This window comes from Bubalus kerabau, chromosome 12 (assembly GCF_029407905.1).
Source record: "Bubalus kerabau isolate K-KA32 ecotype Philippines breed swamp buffalo chromosome 12, PCC_UOA_SB_1v2, whole genome shotgun sequence".
Taxonomy (NCBI): domain Eukaryota; kingdom Metazoa; phylum Chordata; class Mammalia; order Artiodactyla; family Bovidae; genus Bubalus; species Bubalus kerabau.
In genome coordinates, this window is record NC_073635.1 from 30,717,977 (window position 1) to 30,741,874 (window position 23,898).

General features: G+C 40.6%; 1 protein-coding gene across 7 annotated transcripts in view; it reads right to left on the bottom strand.

Moving 5' to 3' along the window:
- Positions 1-4,248: 4,248 nt before the first annotated feature.
- Positions 4,249-23,898, bottom strand: part of USPL1 (ubiquitin specific peptidase like 1) — a 31,155-nt gene continuing 11,505 nt past the window's right edge. For 2 of the 7 annotated variants that reach the window (XM_055542442.1, XM_055542443.1), the window contains 4 exons: positions 20,775-20,904; positions 14,518-14,643; positions 11,816-11,973; positions 4,252-10,448 (listed from right to left, as the gene is read on the bottom strand). In XM_055542442.1, coding sequence (XP_055398417.1) covers positions 8,560-10,448; positions 11,816-11,973; positions 14,518-14,643; positions 20,775-20,904 — 2,303 coding nt within the window. In that variant the 3' untranslated portion in view covers positions 4,252-8,559. Of the gene's footprint in view, positions 10,449-10,555; positions 10,759-11,815; positions 11,974-14,517; positions 14,644-20,774; positions 20,905-23,898 lie in introns of all 7 variants that reach the window. The other 5 variants (XR_008700969.1, XM_055542446.1, XM_055542445.1 and 2 more) reach the window with 5 other exon arrangements.

The following is a 23,898-nucleotide window of genomic DNA, read 5'->3' on the forward strand; positions in this document are numbered from 1 at the left end:
TTATACAGTGGAAGTGAGAAATAGATTTAAGGGCCTAGATCTGATAGATAGAGTGCCTGATGAACTATGGAATGAGGTTTGTGACATTGTACAGGAGACAGGGATCAAGACCATCCCCGTGGAAAAGAAATGCAAAAAAGCAAAATGGCTGTCTGGGGAGGCCTTACAAATAGCTGTGAAAAGAAGAGAAGCGAAAAGCAAAGGAGAAAAGGAAAGATATAAACATCTGAATGCAGAGTTCCAAAGAATAGCAAGAAGAGATAAGAAAGCCTTCTTCAGCGATCAATGCAAAGAAATAGAGGAAAACAACAGAATGGCAAAGACTAGGGATCTCTTCAAGATAATCAGAGATACCAAAGGAACATTTCATGCAAAGATGGGCTCGATAAAGGACAGAAATGGTATGGACCTAACAGAAGCAGAAGATATTAAGAAGAGATGGCAAGAATACACAGAAGAACTGTACAAAAAAGATCTTCACGACCCAGATAATCACGATGGTGTGATCACTGACCTAGAGCCAGACATCCTGGAATGTGAAGTCAAGTGGCCCTTAGAAAGCATCACTACGAACAAAGCTAGTGGAGGTGATGGAATTCCAGTTGAGCTATTTCAAAACCTGAAAGATGATGCTGTGAAAGTGCTGCACTCAATATGCCAGCAAATTTGGAAAACTCAGCAGTGGCCACAGGACTGGAAAAGGTCAGTTTTCATCCCAATCCCAAAGAAAGGCAATGCCAAAGAATGCTCAAACTACTGCACAATTGCACTCATCTCACACGCTAGTAAAGTAATGCTCAAAATTCTCCAAGCCAGGCTTCAGCAATATGTGAACCATGAACTTCCTGATGTTCAAGCTGGTTTTAGAGAAGGCAGAGGAACCAGAGATCAAATTGCCAACATCCGCTGGATCATGGAAAAAGCAAGAGAGTTCCAGAAAAACATCTATTTCTGCTTTATTGACTATGCCAAAGCCTTTGACTGTGTGGATCACAATAAACTGTGGAAAATTCTGAAAGAGATGGGAATACCAGACCACCTGATCTGCCTCTTGAGAAACCTGTATGCAGGTCAGGAAGCAACAGTTAGCACTGGACATGGAACAACAGACTGGTTCCAAATAGGAAAAGGAGTTCGTCAAGGCTGTATATTGTCACCCTGTTTATTTAACTTATATGCAGAGTACATCATGAGAAATGCTGGACTGGAAGAAACACAAGCTGGAATCAAGATTGCCGGGAGAAATATCAATCACCTCAGATACGCAGATGACACCACCCTTATGGCAGAAAGTGAAGAGGAACTCAAAAGCCTCTTGATGAAAGTGAAAGTGGAGAGTGAAAAGTTTGGCTTAAAGCTCAACATTCAGAAAACGAAGATCATGGCATCTGGTCCCATCACTTCATGGGAAATAGATGGGGAAACAGTGGAAACAGTGTCAGACTTTATTTTTCTGGGCTCCAAAATCACTGCAGATGGTGACTGCAGCCATGAAATTAAAAGACGCTTACTCCTTGGAAGGAAAGTTATGACCAACCTAGATAGCATATTCAAAAGCAGAGACGTTACTTTGCCAACAAAGGTTCATCTAGTCAAGGCTATGGTTTTTCCTGTGGTCATGTATGGATGTGAGAGTTGGACTGTGAAGAAGGCTGAGCGCCGAAGAATTGATGCTTTTGAACTGTGGTGTTGGAGAAGACTCTTGAGAGTCCCTTGGACTGCAAGGAGATCCAACCAGTCCATTCTGAAGGAGATCAGCCCTGGGATTTGTTTGGAAGGAATGATGCTAAAGCTGAAACTCCAGTACTTTGGGCACCTCATGCGAAGAGTTGACTCACTGGAAAAGACTCTGATGCTGGGAGGGATTGGGGGCAGGAGGAGAAGGGGACGACAGAGGATGAGATGGCTGGATGGCATCACTGACTCGATGGACCTGAGTCTGGGTGAACTCCGGGAGTTGGTGATGGATAGGGAGGCCTGGCGTGCTGCGATTCATGGGGTCGCAGAGTCAGACACGACTGAGCGACTGATCTGATCTCTGAACCTGTGGTCAGTTCTCCACCATGGAGTTCATTGAGAACCTAGTCTCAGAAACAATCATTTTTTTTTTTAAGTTTAAGTTCATTTTAAGTTAAACTTCATTTATTTAAGATGCGCTTCCCTGGTGGCTCAGCTGGTAAAGAATCTGCCTGCAATGCAGGAGACCTGGGTTTGATCCCTGGGTTGGGAGGATCCCCTGGAGAAGGGAAAGGCCACCTGCTCCAGTATTCTGGCCTGGAGAATTCCATGGTCTGTATAGTCCATGGGGTCACAAAGAGTCGGACATGGCTGAGCGACTTGCACTTTCATTTATTTAAGAGTTTCCAGCAGACCACTTGGGGTTTCACAGAGCCCTGTGAAAATCTGAATGGGAAGCTAAAGCTCTTCTCCGCAGAATGTACACATTCACTGATAAATTTTTATGTACAGCATCCAAGGGAGTCACAGAGCCTCTGGAGCAGGTTCTTGGCCCTGTTTTGTATTTTATCCAATATGTATTCTAATTACTGATAAAAGTCATAAAGCATGTCAAATCCAAAGTGTTTAGGTATGGAAAAGTTACTAAACTGAAGATTTTAAGGTAACACAAAGAACTAGAAGGGTCTAATAGTATTGACAAGTCACAAAGAGAAGCCAGTTCCTTTTTTTCCCTTGCTGACAAATTAAGTACATTTGTAAAATTAGTAATAAAGGACTTGAGACAAAAAGAGCTGCCTGGAGGTTTTAACATTTAACGTTTTATTGTTGGGGCTTCCCAGATGGCTCAGGGGTAAAGAATCTGCCTGCCAATGCAGGAGATGCGGGTTCGATCCCAGGGTCAGGAAGATCCCCTGGAGGAGGGCATGGTGACCCACTCCAGTATTCTTGCCAGGGAAATTCCATGGACAGAGGAGCCTGGTGGGCTACCTACAGTCCATAGGGTCACAAAGAGTTGGACATGACTGAGCATGCATGCTCTATTGTTAACACTCTATTGGAACCACTGGATGTACTCTGTGAAGGGCTTTAATATACTGATGCTTTCAGGGTCCCTTCTGTAGGGATTTATACCATCACCAGATACCAATTTACATTTCTTTCCTTGGGATTAATGACTCCCAGCAAACTGTCATATTTGCTGTCATGCGTCACCCTCTCATAGGAATTGAGCCTTTTTTTTTTTGCAGTAAAAACAAACCAAAAATTATTGTCTGTCAAAGATGACTCAAACTAGTTATTCTGAAACAAGTAAATCAGATACACACTTTAAAATAAGGAGATCCTCAACTGCCTTATAATAAGCTGAAAAAGTAGAGCATAGATTATTATATGCACATGTTGAGTGTAATGATAGTTTAATTATCTAATATATTCACTTGTACTAGCATATATAGGCTGAGCTGATAATTGGAATTCAGTATAGTACTAGTACAGAGGTGACAATCTGCAATGGATAAGAACTCAATATAGAATTAAAGATTTAAAGATAGAATTGTTCTATTAATGACCATCCACAGAGATGCTTTATGGTAATGACAAGGTCTGTATCCGTGGGACTCTAGATTACAACTCAACATTTTGCCATCCTTCTGAATAGGCCTGGCTTATGTCATCTTGGGCCTTGGGGGAGCTTTAAATATCAGGTGAGCTGTAGACACACTTGAACTTCTCAGCATATTTAGATCGTCTCTGCCTCCAAACCCAGTGGGAAGGTTATAATAAAGAGAAAACTGGCAAGAAGGGTGCTTGACCCAGCTATTAAGTGCCTGCAGTAACTAAACAGAAAACGCATTTTCATTTTGAGATTTGAAGTATTTCATAGGAGCCTCTTTTCTCCCAATGACCTCTTGGTTCTTGGTTACATTTAATCTCCTGATTAAACTTCTCCAGTACCAGATTCCTTGTCACTTTGGCACTTGGCTGCTGTGAAGAAGTTATTTATATAAGTGCCTTTTGTGGGTCTGCTTTACTCAGAAATGTCCTGGTGTGCCTGTCAGCCACCTGTGTCTCTTCTGTGTTTCTTGAGGGAACATGGATGGGAGAAAGGGGGGTGAGGATCTCCTGGAGGCAAAAAGCAAGAGGGCCAGAAAGACAGTCTACCATTTAGATGACTTTACCACCTACAGATAGCAACCCACTCCAGTATTCTTGCCTAGAAAATCCCATGGATGGAGGAGCCTGGTGTCCATGGGGTCGCAGAGTCAGACACGACTGAGGGACTTCACTTTCACCACCTACAGAGAGTATCCACACACCATCTTGGCCTCCTGGTTCCTGTGTCTCCTCACTTGTCCTCAGCTCCTGACTCAACCTTGGCCTTGCACCTCCCTTGTCATCCTTCAGACCCCGTCATCACAGGTCAGTGCACTGTCTGAAAGCTCAGGCTCAAGCATACCACTTTCTAACCAGCTTACTTCCTCCATGAGTCCCACTCCAGCATTCTCTGAACCCACCTCCAGTCCATGGAGGTTTGCCACCACTTTTTGAATGACCATCCCTTATCCCATGCCCCTCCTAACCCTCCCTCCTTATCCTTTACTATAATCATTTTCTTGCCTAAAACCTGAACTCCATTCTCTTCTGTGTCGTTTGTCTGACAAAGCCTCTAACTTCAGCTAACTCTACCTTCCCATCTATTCTCAGTCCTGCACCCGAGCCACACACATGGTTGGAGAAAAACAAACAACCATTTTAGCTGGTCTCAGTAGAGTTTACTGAGGGTCAGACATGACTGAGCGACTTCACTTTCACTTTTCACTTTAATGCATTGGAGAAGGAAATGGCAACCCACTCCAGCGTTCTTGCCTGGAGAATTCCAGGGATGGGGGAGCCTGGTGGGCTGCCGTCTATGGGGCCGCACAGAGTTGGACACGACTGAAGCGACTTAGCAGCAGCAGCAGCAGAGTCAGGGGTTAGTTCTTGTAGCCACGGTTGGCCTCTGGTGCACTCGAACTTCCAGCCCTTGGAGTGTACAAAGGGTTTGGTGTGGCTATGCAGGGTTCCTGAGGCCTTGCCGAAATGCCTGTACACCTCTCTCCGCCCTTGAGAGGACCAGAAAGGAGGACAGTGCCACAGCCCTTGGGGGAGTCCAGGGCCAGCTGGTCGAAGGTGAGGCTCTTGCTCCCTGGCCTTGATACGACTCCGGGTGCAGCTGCTCACTCACAGAGCACACACCTTGTTTGTGCACTTCCTGGACATGCACATCAGTGATTATAGTTCCCACGATCACAGATGTTTTGCCTTCCCAGCTAGGAAACCCTATCTTCTGATCACCCAGGAAAGGGAACACATCCAAAATTGAATAAATTCTTTCCTTTAAAGGTTTTCCTTCCCGAGTCTGTCCCATCTCAGTAGACAGAACCACCCATGTGTTCAGGCAATGAAATCTGAGCTCCCTCTTTGCATCCTCTTTCTACCCCGCAGTCAACCATCAACTCGACCTGCTGGCTCCACCTCTGAAATGCAACAGTGGTCCAGCTGTTTATCACCTCCACAGCTGTCTGAACTGAGACTGTCGCAAACTAGCACTTCCATTCTGACAACCGCAGTCAGTGATCTTTTAAAACCTCTTGACTAGATTGTGCCATTCTCTTGTCTGGAAACTTCTGGTGGCTTCCTGTTATTTTCGGGAACCATATGTGATCTGGTTTCTGCCAACCTCTTTAACCCGATGTTCTAATTCTCCTTCCCTTGCTCACTGTTCACACTGGCCTCTTCCCTGTTCTCAACCATGCCAAGCACCCTCACACCGCAGGGCTTTGTTCTTCCTGGATAACGCCCTTCATTCAGTCACATGGTCAATTCCTTAACTTCACTGAAGGACCTGTTCAAATGTCACCCCCCCCCAAGTCCACGTGGTCTAAAATAATCTGCCCATCACTTTTCTCCATAGCATTTAGTACCATCTGACATTTATCAATTATTAGCCTGTATTTGTGAATTTGCCTACTTGCTAAAATTTGTAACTCTAAAAGTCAATACCTGCAGTGCTTCTGTGGTCATCTGTGGATGTGTACACAGCACTGAAACATCTGAGTCCCTTGCAGAACATCTGGTCTGTGCCACAAGGTCCTCAATGTGCGGTAGAGATCACTTGGTGTGAACTGAACATGCTCATGTACATCTTGGATAGGACCAGACTTCAAGGACTGCTGGCATGGACCCAACGTCTTATGGACATTTTTTGTGCTTTTTGTTGGTTATTTTGTGGTTTAAAATTGCCCTGAAGCATGGTACTCAAGTCCTATCTCCTGTTCCCAAGCTCAAGGAAGGTGTGATGTGCCTTATGGAGGAAAATATGTGTGCAGGATAAGCTCCATTCAGGCACTGTTGGCCCCGTGTTCAATGTTAGTGAAGCAATAATATCTATTACATAAGGTATCTTTAAACAGAAAGACACAAAAAACATCATTTGTTGATCAAATGATGAAGATGTTGTGAACAGAGGTTCACAGGAACCTAACTGTACTGTATTCCAGCCAGGAGCAGTGGTTCAGTAATTGCTAATGCAGTGTTCAGGGCAACTTTACAGAACTACCAAACAGCAAGAGTCAACCACATCCATTTCCTATTACCACCTAACATTATAGATTTACCTTCTTGTTTAAAAGGCAAATGACTGAAAGGCAAGGATTTCCTTTTGTTATTATTTTTTTTTTATTGCCTTATATCAGCTTTATAACAATGCTTGACATTCAGCAGAAACCTAGAAATATTTGAGTGAATAAAACAAGTGAAGGATGGATAAGCAATGCCTCAAAGACATTCAAATGGCTAAGAGTTACTGTAAATATTCAGCCACACTAGTCATCATTGAAATGTAACCAAAATGAGCCAAGGTTCTCCCTCCCATGACCAATGCTACTTCCTAGTGCTGATGAGGATTCAGCAAAATGACTCAAGCCATTATTAAAAGACCAAAAATAAAAGTGCATATTCTTTGACCCAGCAATTCCACTCCCAGAAAATAAAACCTGGATCTGTGAAAAATTTTTGTCAATAGGTATAATTAACAATAACAAAACAGTACAAATCACTTCAAAATATAAATTGATGAAACAGTGGTAATACAATGTAACATTATGTAGCTATCCGAAAGGTGTCAAAAACTAAAGATGGAAAAAATGCTCATTAAACATGAACACAGATCATTAACAGGTATGACAGAAGCTTTTATTTCTTAAAAGTCTAAATGCATAAAAACATGAAAATGTCTGCAGTAGTTATTATCACTAAATGTTAAGATGAATAATCTGAAATCTTGGTGTTTTCTTGTATTTTCCCAGTTTCTCCTTATAATAAACATGTCACTTTTGTAATCAGAAAAAAGGGAAGGGAGGGAGGTTTGGAAGTAAATTTGATGAATCAATTCTGAAGTTCTGAGTCCTGAGCAAAGTATTCTTTCCCCAAGATGGCCACCCTTAAACCTTAGTAATTCTGCTACTAATTCAAATTAATACAGCAGGAGGTGCTGTTCGGGCACCCAAAGTTTAAATGAAGCTACAGGTTCATATAAGGAACCTTATATGTTCATATAGGAACATATAAATTCAGCACCTCTTATTGTTGTAGTAACCACTCTACTCATTCCCAGCTCTACAACTTATTAGCTCGATGGCGTTTCCTTAACTGTTAAAGGTGATAAGAGTACTTTGCTCATAGGAACGTTGAGGTTTAAATGAATTAACATTTCATTTATAATAGAACCCAACATATGCAAGCCTTACATGTACTGGCTATTTCTGCCAAAACATAACTGTTAGATGGTGTGTTCCACTTTGGCTACAGAAATAAGTGTCTTAGGGGAGAAAGAAAGATGATACTTATAATCTCTTAGCACATCAACACAAAAATACATTACTTTTTCCTTTTATAGATCATTTTTTGATCACAGCATTATGCAACATTCTAGTTATGAGTTTCCTGCCATCTTTTTTAAGGAGAGAGAGAGGAGACAAATTATATGGGGGGGAAGTTTACATTCTATACCACTCTACTGGTACAAGAAACACGCTTAGGCTCTTATCTAAGACCACAGCACCATTAGCAAAAACAGTCACATGCTCACATACCATATATAGTCACTTAAGTTTGTATCAACTAGTGTTTCTCCTGAACCAACAAAACTAAAATTTGAAATGTAGAAATTTAGTATACCCAACTGTAAAACTGCTAGAAACTATACACTACTTTTCATTTTTAACATTTTCAAATCCTCATTCACCTACAACCACAAAATGAAGCCAAAAAGAAGAACACATTCATCATTATTTAAACTTATGAAACAGATCACAGGCTTCATGGGCATGCCGCTGCTACTGCCAAGTCTCTTCAGTCATGTCCAACTCTGCAACCCCATGACTGTAGCCTGCCAGGCTCCTCTGTCCAAGGGATTCTCCAGGTAAGAATACTGGAGAGGCAAAACCTTCAGTAGCTTACATTTTGTTCATGACAAGGCCAGTGTGTCAAACACTACCTAGAAATACAGTAAATTTTTCCAAGAGTAGTAATAAATATTAAACTAAAAAGAGCCAAAAGCACTCAACAATTCTCAAACAGATATTCATCAAAATGAGGTAAGTCTAATGTGTCATTTGCTAAAGAATTTAATGCTGAAGCAGAAAAAAACTCATCAAAAATATCAGTCTTCATGGGACCTTCCGAGTTCAATGTTCTAATAAAGGCATTATTTGTGAGTGAATCTGGCTGAAGTTCACTCTGATTTTTCTTGGGGCTGCAGTAATTATGCTCCTGCCTCAGATGTGTGTTGTGGGCAATACTGTTTAATTCATTGGGAACTGGTGCCGGGATGTGACTATCTCCCACTTCTAAATACCTGAAGTCAGCCTCCCCGTTTTCTGAGAGCTCTGTTGAAACCACAGTGGCTGGGGACAGTAACTCTGCTAGAATTTCTTCATGCGACTGACCACCGTACGGGGAAACACCAGGAACCGTGGTGCACCCTGATTTATTATCGGCAATGTCAATTTGACGCTGCAGTTCTTGTAGCAAGCCTTCTATTGACTCACCGTCATTTGGAGACCCACAATGAGACACCTGTTCCGAAGGTTCACTTGGAAGTGTTCCGTTTTGGGGGGAAGACATTAGAGCGGCTAATTTCTTCTTTTTTGCCTTAAGTTTTTTAAGAAGTTTTAGACGGAGTTTATGAATCTGACCCTCAATTGTGTCTCCATGGTTTGGTGAAGAAACACCATTTTCATTTCCATGAGAATTGTGGTTGAGGTGAGCTCCACAGGAGGCACTTTCACATCTCTTCCAAACTTCCGAATCACCAGTGCCATCAGCACGGGGAGGGGAAACTGTGCTGGCTGGTGACTGATGGCTTGGAGGAGAGTTACTCAGCAGAGGCGGCTTAGCTGCCCTCCTGTGAGCTTTCCTGGAGGCCTGGCTGGCCTTTTGATTTGAACCTTTAGTTTGAAAGCCACCAAAATTACTTGCCCCCTTAACTGAAGGCTGCAAATCAGTCACAGTGTTTCTGTTATGAGCTGAAACACAAGAGGGCATAAAAGAAACACCCTTGCTTAATAAGCCTTTAACCCAACTTCCCACAAATGGCTTCTTCTGATTCTCTTTCAGAGGTGGATTCTGTAAGGGCTTAGCTGTTACAGTTTGAGAAAATGCTGTGGTTTCTTTTTCCTTCCAATCAGATACCTGAGATGTAACATGTTGTTCTGGATTTAACTTCGCCGTTTCTGCTACAAGAAATTGTTTCAGTGAAGCATTCCTCTCTAGGGCAACTATACCCTCAGTGTCTACTGACTTTACTTGCTGTGTAAGGTCACCGGCCTGAGTGTCATTCACAGGCTGAGTAACTGCAGTATCTTCTGTAGACACCTGTACTGATGGCATAGTTAAGAGTTGGGATGAAGAGCTTAAATCCATAGACTGGTTGTGGGTAAGCTTGTCCTCGCATGGGGCCACTAAAAAAGCTATGAGTGGCTCCTTTGACTGCAAAGTGTTTGCTTCAACAACCCCTGCATTTTCTGCCACAGGTTTGTGTTCTAATAAAAAACCTTCAGAGTTGGACTGTACTTCTTCAAGTGTCAAAGGTAAGATATCGCTGTCAACTGAACCTTTCAGATTTGGAAGGGAATGATGTCCAGGAGCTATGGCTTCATCCTGTGAGAGGGTATTAGGAACCATGGACACATCTGTGGGGTGCGTTCCTGAGGATGGTTCAGCTGAGGCAGCTTCGCCTGCAGAACATGCTGCTGGAGACGCTTGCTTCTCATCGCCAAAAGCATACTGGTCACTAGTCTTTTTAAGTGGATGGCAGGCAGGTGCTTTATCTGTCATCTGGGATGTTTTTCTTTCCCAAATAACAATATGTATCTCCGAAGCAGGAACCTGAAATGTCTCATGCCTTTCAGAACACAGGCCTTTTAAGTCATCACATTCTAGCCAACTTCCTGGGGAATGGGGAGTGAAAGTGAAAGAGGTTAGACGCTCGAACAGACCACTATTCTAGGTAACTTTCTTCTGGCCTTTTTAACTGCTATTATTACTGAATACCCACCAAAAGAGAACTTGAAAACACGGCCTTATCCTTATGTCACCATTTTTCTCTGCTGAATGTCAAGTCCTTGGATTTGGATAACAAGTTATGGACAAATATCCAGAAATGTGAAAAACTGAGGCAGTGTTTCCTCTTTTCTAAAATGCTCATAGAAATCAAGACAGAAGTATCTTTAACTTCTGAAATTCAGCGTGCAGTATCACCTGATATATATAACAATATCAGAAAATAGATTTAAGTTTTTCATATATATGAATTTTCAAGATAAATGAAGCTTGTTACCTTAAGTACCAACATTAATTTGATTATTTTATTGGTGGGGGGGGGCGGTTAGGAAAAAAATATAAGCTTAGGTTTTTGGGTGTCTGCTCTTATTTCTAAGCTCCTGTTTTCTCATTTGTCAAGTAGGGATGAGATGATCAATGACAGGGAAAGACATTAAATACCCCCTCTAAAACACCAAAAAAATCACAAACAAAACTATCTGCTAAATAAGTTTATGTCGATACAGTCTTATAAACAATCCGAACCCAGTACTTCTTATCCTATACCCATTAAAACTTTGAGAATATTTTCTTTGCCTAGGTCAGTGGATCTCCACCACAAACATATGTTAGAACCATCTGATTACTATTTGGGCTGAACTCTCAGAGATTAATTCACTGCTCTAGAGAAGAGACAGGACATTTTTTATAAGCTAACCATACAATTTTTATATATTTGACAAAGTTGGAAAACACCTAACGTCTTCTCTCTGAAGAGGATTTTTCATTCTCTAGAATGCAATTAGAAAACTAAAATTTTTTTTCAAATTTCTTTTTAAGTTATTGAGAACTCTAATCCCACCCTAAATTCTGAAGTAGGGTAAAACTTTAAGGTAATATCTGTATTTATGAGTTTCCATTTGCAAAGTGCTTTTATAAGCATATTGTGATATGTATCCAAACTCTCCCCAGGAAGAACATTCAGTGAAAAACAGCAAACTATAAACCAATAGTAGTCTCTCACCTCAATCTCTGTTTAAAAAAGCAATATGCATATGCATGTGTATACTCATAAAAATGCTGATATAAACAAACAAAGGCAGCCATGAGTGATTCTAAAGCAGGCTGATGGGGTAGAGGAGAGGAGTGGGGTTGTAACAGGCAAGGACAAGAAGAGAGAAAAGAATGTCAAGGCAACGTTTGTCTTAAAAGAACAACAAACTAGAGTTCAGTCCCCATGCCTATTATCATAAAAGAAAAACGTTTAAGCACTTACCATCAGCATCTAAAATCCATGTTACAAAATGATTATTTGCTTGGTACTGAATTACAGAAGTTACTTGATAAAGACAGCCTTCAGAATGAAATGAATAGCGCTGCAAGTCATTATGGGGTAAGCCTTCCACAAAGTGCAACATGAATACGAGCGAGACTCTGTAGGGGAGAAAGGCAAGAGAAGTCAAATGAATGTGATGCCATGTGTCTGGCTGCACAAAAGATGGTCTGAGGCAAGTGAGTCACGCATAACACTCCCAAGGCCAACTGCACTGCTTTTTCTTGAGAACCTCCAGATGTGTGCCTTAATTAGAAACGGAGAACTCATTTGAAGACGTGTGTAACAGTACACCCTTCTCAGAATGGTGTCAGTGACAGTTGGAGGCCATCATGTAGTAAAGCTCTAACACAGGCCATTAAACAAAACTTGCTCTGTAAGCTGCAATACTGCTTTGGCTTACAGAAGATCTCTTGAAAACTACTTCACAGAATCAAAAGAAAAAAATCTAGACCTTTGAGAATTTTCTTTGGCACCAAGTGCCCAAATTAACTGCTTTTTTGTTAGACGGGACAGGTAATATGTGAAACAAAATAACAAACCTAAAATATTCAAATAAACATTTTAATAAATCGAATAAGCTAATAATTCGGCCTATTTCTCTGTTTTCTCAGGAAGTAGACAGACCCATCAAGTTAAAATTCTACTTACAAAAAGTTTATTTTTAAGTAGAAAAGAAAACATACTGGTTGATTTACTATAAATTTCAAAACATCTGTAATTTCAAAAATACATTACAGTAACATGACAAACCAGAGAACAGAAACCAGAATAGGCCTCAAATAACTAAATTTGACAGAACTTTCAGGATTTATAAAAAGTGTTGAATATCTCTTTTCCCAGGTATTTAAACAGATGTCAAAACTTACTTAGCTTATCAACATTTATTCAGCTGAAATAAACTTGAATCAGTGTCCAAAAATGTAGATTATCCAAACTGACAAGGGATAATTTGTAAATTATCCCTTGTCAATCTATTAGAGAATAATCTGATCTTTACGTAACTATAAATAAAAAGTCCTGCAAACTGTCTATATCAATAAATTCTGTTTTTTGCCACACATTGATCTGCAATGCCACAAGTGGGGAGAATTTAAAAACTGTGAAGCGTTTAAGTGTTTAGAAAATTAATGGGCATTTGAAGAATTCGGAGAAAATTCACAATGCATATATAACAAAGCAAATGAAAACACAATCAATAACTCCAGGAAAAATAAAGAGCTATGAAAGAGATGAAACATAACCACATATACTCCTTGGCAGGAGAAGGGATGTATGTATACTCATAATAAACAATGAAGTACTGTTTTAACCAACAAATGTAGTCATATTGGAAGAACAGGGAGAGGTTAAACACAGGCGGGGCCCAGGTGATGGTGTGAGAGTCCCAATCCTCAACTATTTTAAAAGGTGGCAAAGGCACACTGTACTGAAATGTCAAAGTGAATGCTACCTTAAAGGTTTAAAGCAGATGCCTGGAAATGGACTAGAAGGAACGCTGTTCTTTTCTCCTTTTAGGTCGTGGCACTAGTAGATTAACTGAGATTTTGTTACTTGGGTGAAAATAAAACCTTTAGGAAAGGTTCTGAGGGATTTCTTGGCACATTCAAAGCCATCGGGAAAAGGGAAGAGACAGTTAATGTCACTGGTTCTTTACTACATCAAATGAAACCTCAAAACATGTCCTTTAGGGAGGGACAAAGTTACAGAGGAGGTACGTGTGTGAGTGTGTTAACAAAAAAGAGAGAGAAACTGCCTAACGTGGAACTGCTGCTGCTGCTGCTGCTAAGTCACTTCAGTCATGTCCGACTCTGTGCGACCCCACAGACGGCAGCCCACCAGGCTCCCCCATCCCTGGGATTCTCCAGGCAAGAACACTGGAGTGGGCTGCCATTTCCTTCTCCAATGCATCAGAGTGAAAAGTGAAAGTGAAGTCGCTCAGTCGAGTCCAACTCTTCAGGATCTCATGGACTGTAGCCCACCAGGCTCTTCTCTCCATGGATTTTCCAGGCAAGAGTACTGGAGTGGGGTACCACTGCCTTCTCTGAACATGGAACTGACCTGTGAGCTTTTACAGAGATGGGGCTTCTGATAATACTAAAAAAGAAAATTCTAATCAGTCCACCCACTGAGGAAAAACAGAAGGGTTGGTGATATATAATGAAGATATATCTGCTCAAGGACAGCAGAAAGCTTACAGAAGAATGAAGAATTAGCACGCTGAAGTCTGGGAGAAGATGGAAACTCAGATAGATGAGCCTATGGCTCATTTTGAATCATCTTAGTTCTTGAAACCAGGTTAAGGAAATCCCAGAATTCTAATGACTCTAGGCACTTGATACAGGTAAGGAAAGTGGAAGTTTAATAAGCTTAAAAGAGAGAGAAGACAAAGAAAAAAAGGAGGAGAGAGAGTAGGTGTGGGGTCAGACAATTACCCTAAGTCAGCTCTGCAGTGGTGTGTCACCTGAACAGCTTACCAGAGCTCCTGACAGAGAGAAGCACTTTGGCAATTCATAAACCTATGCTAACTCAAACTTCTGAAAAGCAAGTTGCAGTCATCACTTTCAATACTACACACTGGGGAAAAAAAAAAAGTAAATCCACATTCACTTCGTTCTAAAAATAGTAAGGCAATTTAAACTCACTTTTCTAATACCATTTTTCTTATTTGTGACTTATTGTTGCAATTGTTACATGGACCAAAATGGGCAGCCTTAAGTGGGTGCCACTCAGGGATGACATTTGTAAAGGTGACCAGATTCTTCATACATCTATTAAAAAAAAAAAAAGACATAATTTTGATTAAGTTAAATTCATTCATGTTACCTTAAATCAATGACTAAAACAGAAGGCACTTTATTTATTCATACTTTCCTATTCCTGCAAATTTATGTCAACGTTCCTTCCTAACCCTATCCTAGTAAAGTTCTCTGTAAGGACTCTCCACATTAATTATCTATAGTTTCTCAGCTATGAGATGAAAATGTTAAAGGCAGGGCTTCTCAAGGGCAATCCCGCTGCTATACGTTTCGCACTGGGTTATTCTTCGCTGGAGGGCACTGACCTGTGCACTGGAGGATGCTGGGCCTCATTCCTGGCCTCTCTTCACACGAGACGCCGTAACAGCCTCCAGCTGCAGCAACCAGCTATCTCCAGACACTGCCAAACGTCCCAGGGCAGGAAAGTGCCCCGAGTGAAGGACCACTGCTTTAAGGCTTTCAAATGTACTACGAGTTCATCCTTACTCAAAAAATTCACCATCTGGCTATCCATTACTAACAACCAAAAATGAAAAGGGCACTTACAAAAACATATATTCGGGAATAGCAACAATTAATTATTTTGATTCTTAAACTATAAGTATCAGTTGTGAAAAAACACGGTTTTCACAGTTTACATGAGTTCTAAATTTTGCACTTAAGCCTGAATATTTGATAGCAAAAGCATCTGCAAACATGATCTTTACAGAGGCACACTACAATTCAACTCAATTAACAGTATCTTTAAAAGAGCAATTATTTATTATCTAAGAGACACCACCTTCTTTTATAAATAACAACAAATACCAGTAAGTAACTTATATGTGAGGTAAGCACAGGCTGTTACAAATAGATCAATTCTCAGGGAAGCTAACATTTTAAAGGCAAAGCCACATAAAGGTATCAACAAACGCACTGTTATTTCTGCTATATTCTCAGTTTCCAAAGATAAATATTAAGTAAAGGCTCCTATTTTTCATTAATAAAAGGGAGTTTGTCTCAGCAAAAAAGCATTAATGCCCCACATGACATCTCACATTCCTGAGCAGCTACTACATATAAGGCACTGAGCCAAACTCATCTACCAAAACATCCCTGTGGCAGGCGCTCTTTTCATCCCCATTTTACAGATGAGGAAAACGAGACACATCAGATGATAAACCCGACAGACATGAAATGAGTTCAGGGAGCCCAACTCAAAGGTCTTTAACTGCCTGCAGAAACTATCTTCTAAGTCAAGTCAAAAGCTCTTAAACTAGCACTAAAAACAGCAGCACACAAACGAACAAGTTTGCTGATATTCTTCCACCAGATTAAGTGAAAGTAAGTTTCAATATAATGCCACTTCATTTTAAGCTTTTCCCCTCTAACTACTTTTACTTTTAGAGCAAAAAAACTTTAACGAAAAAAAAAGGGAGGGGGGCAAGTGGTTGGCGGATTCTCTCCCTTGAGCTCTCATGGTTTTTCTATACGGCTCCAAAAGGCACTTTTCACTTTGTATTCAAAGCCAACAGATCAAAATAACTGCTAAGTCACTGGCCCTCTGTTATGTTTCCATGTTACTTCCCTAACTAACTGTCTGAATTTGGCCAGAATAAAGATGATTTCTGTTGAGTTCCTGGCACAGAGAATATGCTCAGTGAAAAGCTGTCAAACAACTGAGATAGAGATTCTGGAAAAGCTATCATCAAGCTGACTGTCGGCTTCAGGCTTGTTTCTGTTATTTGTATTATTTAAGACCCAGGTGGAGATTAGGCAGCATACCTCAGTGAGCAGGCAAGTCTGAGGGGACAGAAAGCCTAAGCCTTCTAAGTAAGAGTTGTTCTACTTACTAGTCTGTCACCTCAGGCATCAATTTAACCCCTTTCAAGTTTCAGTTTCCGCATATGTCAAACGAGGAGAAAGTCAGATAATTTATAGAACTCAATGCCAGAAGACCTAGAAGCAGATGCTTGTTCTAATACTCATACAAAGTTACTTAAGTCCTAGGTATGAGTGAAATGCTAAGTCTTACTCTGTTCCCTGATGGACAGGGAAGCCTGGTGTGCTGCAGTCCACAGGGTCACAAAGAGTCAGATACGACTGAGCAACTGAACTGAACTCTGTTCTAGTCCTTTTGACTTAACTGATTAAAAAAAAAAAAAAAAAAACAAATGCTTCCTGGTTCTACAGGTTGGATTTCCTAGAGCATTCTCTCACACTCAGCTCTCCTTGACTAATCCCTAAATACCTGAAAATAGTCTCAGTTAAGATAATGAATATCTGAACTAGTATTTCTTCATATACATTTATTCAATAACTTGGAGACTCCAAATTTTCTAGTTTACTAACAGATGAATTCAATAAAAGAGGAAAGGATTTTACCTCTATTGTAACAGTTTGAATAAATGACCAACAGAACCAGCATGGTCACGTTTTAATTGCCAGCCAGCCAGTGACTTTCTCATACATGGACACAGCAAGGGTGTCGTGTCTGATAAATTTTCTCTCCCTGACTCCTCTTCCAAAACCTAATTTCTCTTTTTTTTTTTAATATGGTAGGTGTATGGAAGCAAAATAACTTAGCAGCTTCTTTCTTCTCCATGTTTCGTCCTGAGTACCAATCTCAGGGTCATGTACAACAATCGTGATCTCTCTAATCCTCACCTAGAGGCAGCAGGGAAGTAGAAAGCTGAGACAGTTCACGTGTAGAAGGATTCTGGTGGTGGCTCTTTCATAGGACTAAGGGAAGGAATGGGAGAGCATAAGTTACCTCTAACATCTGCTGCCAAGACTCTGGGAGCCTAAAATCAAGTTTCCACAATGTTGAAAACAAGCAAACAAAAGCCCTAGTCTCTAATATAGGAGTAAACAAAACACATATGACTTTGCAAAGAATTCTAAGAGGTATACTTACTCAGCGGGGAATCCAGCAGAAGTGGGGGAGGCAGGGGACTGTGCTACTTCACCATTTAGTCCCCACTTCCCACTAAAGAACTTCTTAACAAAATTCCTTCTAGTAATCTATCAAACCATTTATGTTTATTTATTATATCCAGCTGTGGATGTGACTGGTGATAGAAGCAAGGTCCGATGCTGTAAAGAGCAATATTGCATAGGAACCTGGAATGTCAGGTCCATGAATCCAGGCAAACTGGAAGTGGTCAAACAAGAGATGGCAAGAGTGAATGTTGACATTCTAGGAATCAGCGAACTGAAATGAACTAGAATGGGTGAATTTAACTCAAATGACCATTATATCTACTACTGCGGGCAGAAATCCCTCAGAAGAAATGGAGTGGCCATCATGGTCAACAAAGAGTCCGAAATGCAGTACTTGGATACAATCTCAAAAACGACAGAATGATCTCTGTTCGTTTCCAAGGCAAACCATTCAATATCACAGTCATCCAAGTCTATGCCCCAACCGGTAACGCTGAAGAAGCTGAAGTTGAACGGTTCTATGAAGACCTACAAGACCTTTTAGAACTAACACCAAAAAAAGATGTCCTTTTCATTATAGGGGACTGGAATGCAAAAGTAGGAAGTCAAGAAACACATGGAGTAACAGGCAAATTTGGCCTTGGAATACGGAATGAAGCAGGGCAAAGACTAATAGAGTTTTGCCAAGAAAATGCAATGATCATAACAAACACCCTCTTCCAACAACACAAGAGAAGACTCTATACATGGACATTACCAGATGGTCAACACCGAAATCAGATTGATTATATTCTTTGCAGCCAAAGATGGAGAAGCTCTATACAGTCAGCAAAAACAAGACCAGGAGCTGACTGTGGCTCAGACCATGAACTCCTTATTGCCAAATTCAGACTTACATTGAAGAAAGTAGGGAAAACCACTAGACCATTCAGGTATGACCTAAATAAAATCATTTATGATTATACAGTGGAAGTAAGAAATAGATTTAAGGGCCTAGATCTGACAGATAGAGTGCCTGATGAACTATGGAATGAGGTTCGTGACATTGTACAGGAGACAGGGATCAAGACCATTCCCATAGAAAAGAAATGCAAAAAAGCAAAATGGCTGTCTGGGGAGGCCTTACAAATAGCTGTGAAAAGAAGAGAAGCGAAAAGCAAAGGAGAAAAGGAAAGATATAAACATCTGAATGCAGAGTTCCAAAGAATAGCAAGAAGAGATAAGAAAGCCTTCTTCAGCGATCAATGCAAAGAAATAGAGGAAAACAACAGAATGGGAAAGACTAGGGATCTCTTCAAGATAATCAGAGATACCAAAGGAACATTTCATGCAAAGATGAGCTCGATAAAGGACAGAAATGGTATGGACCTAACAGGAGCAGAAGATATTAAGAAGAGATGGCAAGAATACACAGAAGAACTGTACAAAAAAGATCTTCACAACCCGGATAATCACGATGGTGTGATCACTGACCTAGAGCCAGACATCCTGGAATGTGAAGTCAAGTGGCCCTTAGAAAGCATCACTACAAACAAAGCTAGTGGAGGTGATGGAATTCCAGTTGAGCTATTCCAAATCCTGAAAGATGATGCTGTGAAAGTGCTGCACTCAATATGCCAACAAATTTGGAAAACTCAGCAGTGGCCACAGGACTGGAAAAGGTCAGTTTTCATCCCAATCCCAAAGAAAGGCAATGCCAAAGAATGCTCAAACTACCGCACAATTACACTCATCTCACACGCTAGTAAAATAATGCTCAAAATTCTCCAAGCCAGGCTTCAGCAATATGAACCATGAACTTCCTGATTTTCAAGCTGGTTTTAGAAAAGGCAGAGGAACCAGAGATCAAATTGCCAACATCCGCTGGATCATGGAAAAAGCAAGAGAGTTCCAGAAAAACATCTATTTCTGCTTTATTGACTATGCCAAAGCCTTTGACTGTGTGGATCACAATAAACTGTGGAAAATTCTGAAAGAGATGGGAATACCAGACCACCTGATCTGCCTCTTGAGAAACCTGTATGCAGGTCAGGAAGCAACAGTTAGCACTGGACATGGAACAACAGACTGGTTCCAAATAGGAAAAGGAGTTCGTCAAGGCTGTATATTGTCACCCTGTTTATTTAACTTATATGCAGAGTACATCATGAGAAACGCTGGACTGGAAGAAACACAAGCTGGAATCAAGATTCCCGGGAGAAATATCAATCACCTCAGATATGCAGATGACACCACCCTTATGGCAGAAAGTGAAGAGGAACTCAAAAGCCTCTTGATGAAAGTGAAAGTGGAGAGTGAAAAAGTTGGCTTAAAGCTCAACATTCAGAAAACGAAGATCATGGCATCCTGTCCCATCACTTAATGGGAAATAGATGGGGAAACAGTGGAAACAGTGTCAGACTTTATTTTTCTGGGCTCCAAAATCACTGCAGATGGTGACTGCAGCCATGAAATTAAAAGACGCTTACTCCTTGGAAGGAAAGTTATGACCAACCTAGATAGCATATTCAAAAGCAGAGACGTTACTTTGCCAACAAAGGTTCGTCTAGTCAAGGCTATGGTTTTTCCTGTGGTCATGTATGGATGTGAGAGTTGGACTGTGAAGAAGGCTGAGTGCTGAAGAATTGATGCTTTTGAACTGTGGTGTTGGAGAAGACTCTTGAGAGTCCCTTGGACTGCAAGGAGATCCAACCAGTCCATTCTGAAGGAGATCAGCCCTGGGATTTCTTTGGAAGGAATGATGCTAAAGCTGAAACTCCAGTACTTTGGGCACCTCATGCGAAGAGCTGACTCATTGGAGAAGACTCTGATGCTGGGAGGGATTGGGGGCAGGAGGAGAAGGGGACGACAGAGGATGAGATGGCTGGATGGCATCACTGACTCGATGGACCTGAGTCTGGGTGAACTCTGGGAGTTGGTGATGGACAGGGAGGCCTGGCGTGCTTCGATTCATGGGGTCACAAAGAGTCGGACACGACTGAGCGACTGATCTGATTATTATTATTATTGGTACTCTTTTAGTATGAAAAAGCAAGTAAATAATACAGTTTCTGGGGCTCAACTTTTTCCTTTTAGCAGTGGAGAAACTTCAATATACAAAAGGAAATTTTATCAAGGGTAAAGACAGCAATGCTACAAGTGGAAGCAAGTTTTCTTCATATTTCATTACCTGGAGACATTTTCAACAGAATGAATCCATTAAAGAAAATAGAAACACTAACCTGTTTTGATACTTGTGTCCACAGTGTGAACATTCAAAATTCCAAGAAAAAGAGTATGTGAAGAGCTGTTCAATGTGGGGTTCTATTTTTAAGAGCAGGGGAAATGCAAACACAGGACTTTCCATATCACCTTGAAGAAGAAAAAGAAAAATTATTGCTCATAATGAACTGAAAAAAAAATTACAAAGTGTCTTTTCTCACTATATTCACAGTATGAATATATGGGAATATGTATATATGACAGAGTAAGTTATTCACAATTGGGCAAGAGAAGTTTTCGAAGCACTTTCTAAAAATGCTCATCATTTTAATTCTGACTCGCTATCTTTCATTTGTCTTGTTGACACTTATGAAAACACCTAAGACAAAGATACAGAAGACTCATACTGTCTCCTCAGATAAGCTTTTCTCAGGGAAAAAAGAAATCCTCAGTACTGTGACAGTTGTAAAGCATCATAAAAACAAAGCAAAAATATGTAGATTTGTTTGGTACAGATGCTAAATATAACTGGAGAAACCCTGTAGGATAATAATTTCCAAGTTGGACAAAACCATGAAAAAAAGCCATCTCTACTCTGACTCTCTTGTTCTACAAAGTGGTGAGGGCATGACGCACCAGACTCACAGGACCAGACTCCTCAGCCACTGCTCTTCTTAATCTTTTAACAATTAAACTTCAACAACTTTAAAACTAAAGAACATCTGAATTTTGTTGTCATTAAAACAAAAGCTGAACTGTGGATTCTGTCTTCCAATTTGGAGAGCAGCACGTTAGGAGGAGGACTTAGATTCTCCTCACGTTCATCCTCTAATTGCTTTCCCTCCTTTCTATCCTCCAGGGAGTTTAGATGCTGTCTTACTGATTTGGCCCAAGGACTAATCCAAGCCCTGCCATTGACTCCCTCCCCCAGGGGACTGCTTCACTTCCAACGTTCGCTTCTCCCCAACCCTGGAACTACAGCTGTCTGGAACACACTTGAGAGGAGTCATCTCAGTCGGCTGTATTGAGAGGCAGAATAGTGGATGTTCCTGCCTGAGAATCAGTGGTCTTAGGCAGCACTCTATCAGTATCAGTGGTCACAAAGGTTATTTTATAGTCCCACTGCTATTTTTGTAAAAGAACAGAAATCTAAAACAAAATACTTTTCATAAACAGAAATAACAAATTAATCTCCTAAAAATGAACATCATATGCATAAAGAGTATGTAGTATAGCATGAGTTTGTAGTTATCAGCCTCTACTTACTTACTCTGTGGAAACTAATATCAAGTGAAAAAGTAAATAATTTATATTGCATTATGACAACATAATCTTTAGCTCTAAAAAATATATAGTTCTCAACAAATCAAACTATCACAAAAGAGCTCAAAACACAATTGAATAAGTTATATGATTACAGACCATTTTAGGTAATGTACATAGCTCCTAAATTTACCTTAATTATTTTTCTTTTGATTATCAGTTTTAGGTGTCTAAAGTATCCTATTAGAGAAATGTACAATACCAAAGCTTATTTCTAATTTTGATAACCTCCTGTCTAAATTAAGTGGTTTCTCTGTCTCTATTGCCTTAACCCGAACTCCTGCTCAACTATAGACCTTCCTCAACTCATGAAAGGGTTATGTTCCAATAAACCTATACATCATGGAAAATATCGTTAAGTTGAAAAGGCATTTAATCCTCCTAACCTACCAAATATCAAAAGTTAGCCCAATCTACCTTCAACATGCTCAAAACACTTAACATTAGCCTACTGTTGGGCAAAATCACTGAATACAATGTCTATTTTATAATAAAGTACTGGATATCTCATGTACTTTATTGAACACTACACTGAAAGTGAAAAGCAGGATGCTGGACTGGATCCAGAATGGTTGTAAGCATATCGGTTGTTTACCCTTGTGATCGCATGGCTGGCTGGGAGCTGCAGCTCACTCCCACTGCCCAGCATCACAAGCGAGTATCATAGGGCTTATCACTAGTCTAGGAAAAGATCACAATTCAAAACTCAAAGCACAGTTTCTACTGATTGCATTCATCTCTTTAACACCATTGTAAACGGGAAAAAAATTAAAAGTTGGACCACTGAAAGATGGAGACCGTCTGTACCTAGTTTGCATATTTCCCTGAAGTACCTTGTTCATCAGGATGCAAACTTTTCAGTGACTCCTTGCTGTCTAGCTATTCAGGTTTCCTCTTCTGTTACTGACTCATTAATGTGTCTGGCCACTTTTCTATCAGGTTTTTTCTCTTTTTTTTAAACTGATGTGCAAGAATTCTTCATAAGATATCCTGGATATTATTTCTTTGTTCTATCTTTACACAGAGGTTTTAAACTTTGATGTTAACTGCAGTCACCAATCTCTAGTAAAAGAGTGACCTATATTTTCTTCCAAAGTTTTACAATTCTGCTTTTCGTGTTTATGTCTTTAAATATGTGAATACTCTTAAGTTTCTTTCTAATTATGCTGTGAAGAAGGGCTCTAATCCCACCCACACCCCCTCCCCCACCAATCAGGAACCAACCCTCACCATTAGGAAAAAACCAAACGGGGGTGGGGTTGGGGGGAGGTGGGCACGTTTGGATCTGGACTTTCTATTCTGTTCTATTGGTCTGTCTATCCTGGTACACAACACTCAAAGACTAAATTACTCTCTGCTGCTAAGTTGCCTCAGTCTTGTCCAGCTCTGTGTGACCCCCACAGATGGCAGCCCACCAGGCTCCCCCGTCCCTGGTATTCTCCAGGCAAGAACACTGGCGTGGGTTGCCATTTCCTTCTCCAATGCATGAAAGTGAAAAGTGAAAGTGAAGTCGCTCAGTCGTGTCGGACTCTTCGCAAACCCATGGACTGCAGCCTACCAGGCTCCTCTGTCCATGGGACTCTCCAGGCAAGAGTACTGGAGTGGGGTGCCATTGCCTTCTCCAATTACTCTCTACACTTACAAAAATAAGTAGACACCATAAAATACTGGCTTTTTCCTTAAAAAAATAAAAAATACATATATACAATGAAGGAAAGGAAATATCAAATTGAAGATAGCAGTTACCTTTGTGGTGAGGTAAGGAATAATTGGGAAAGAGTACAAAAAGGGTATTAGTTGTAATATTTCTTAAACTGTGAG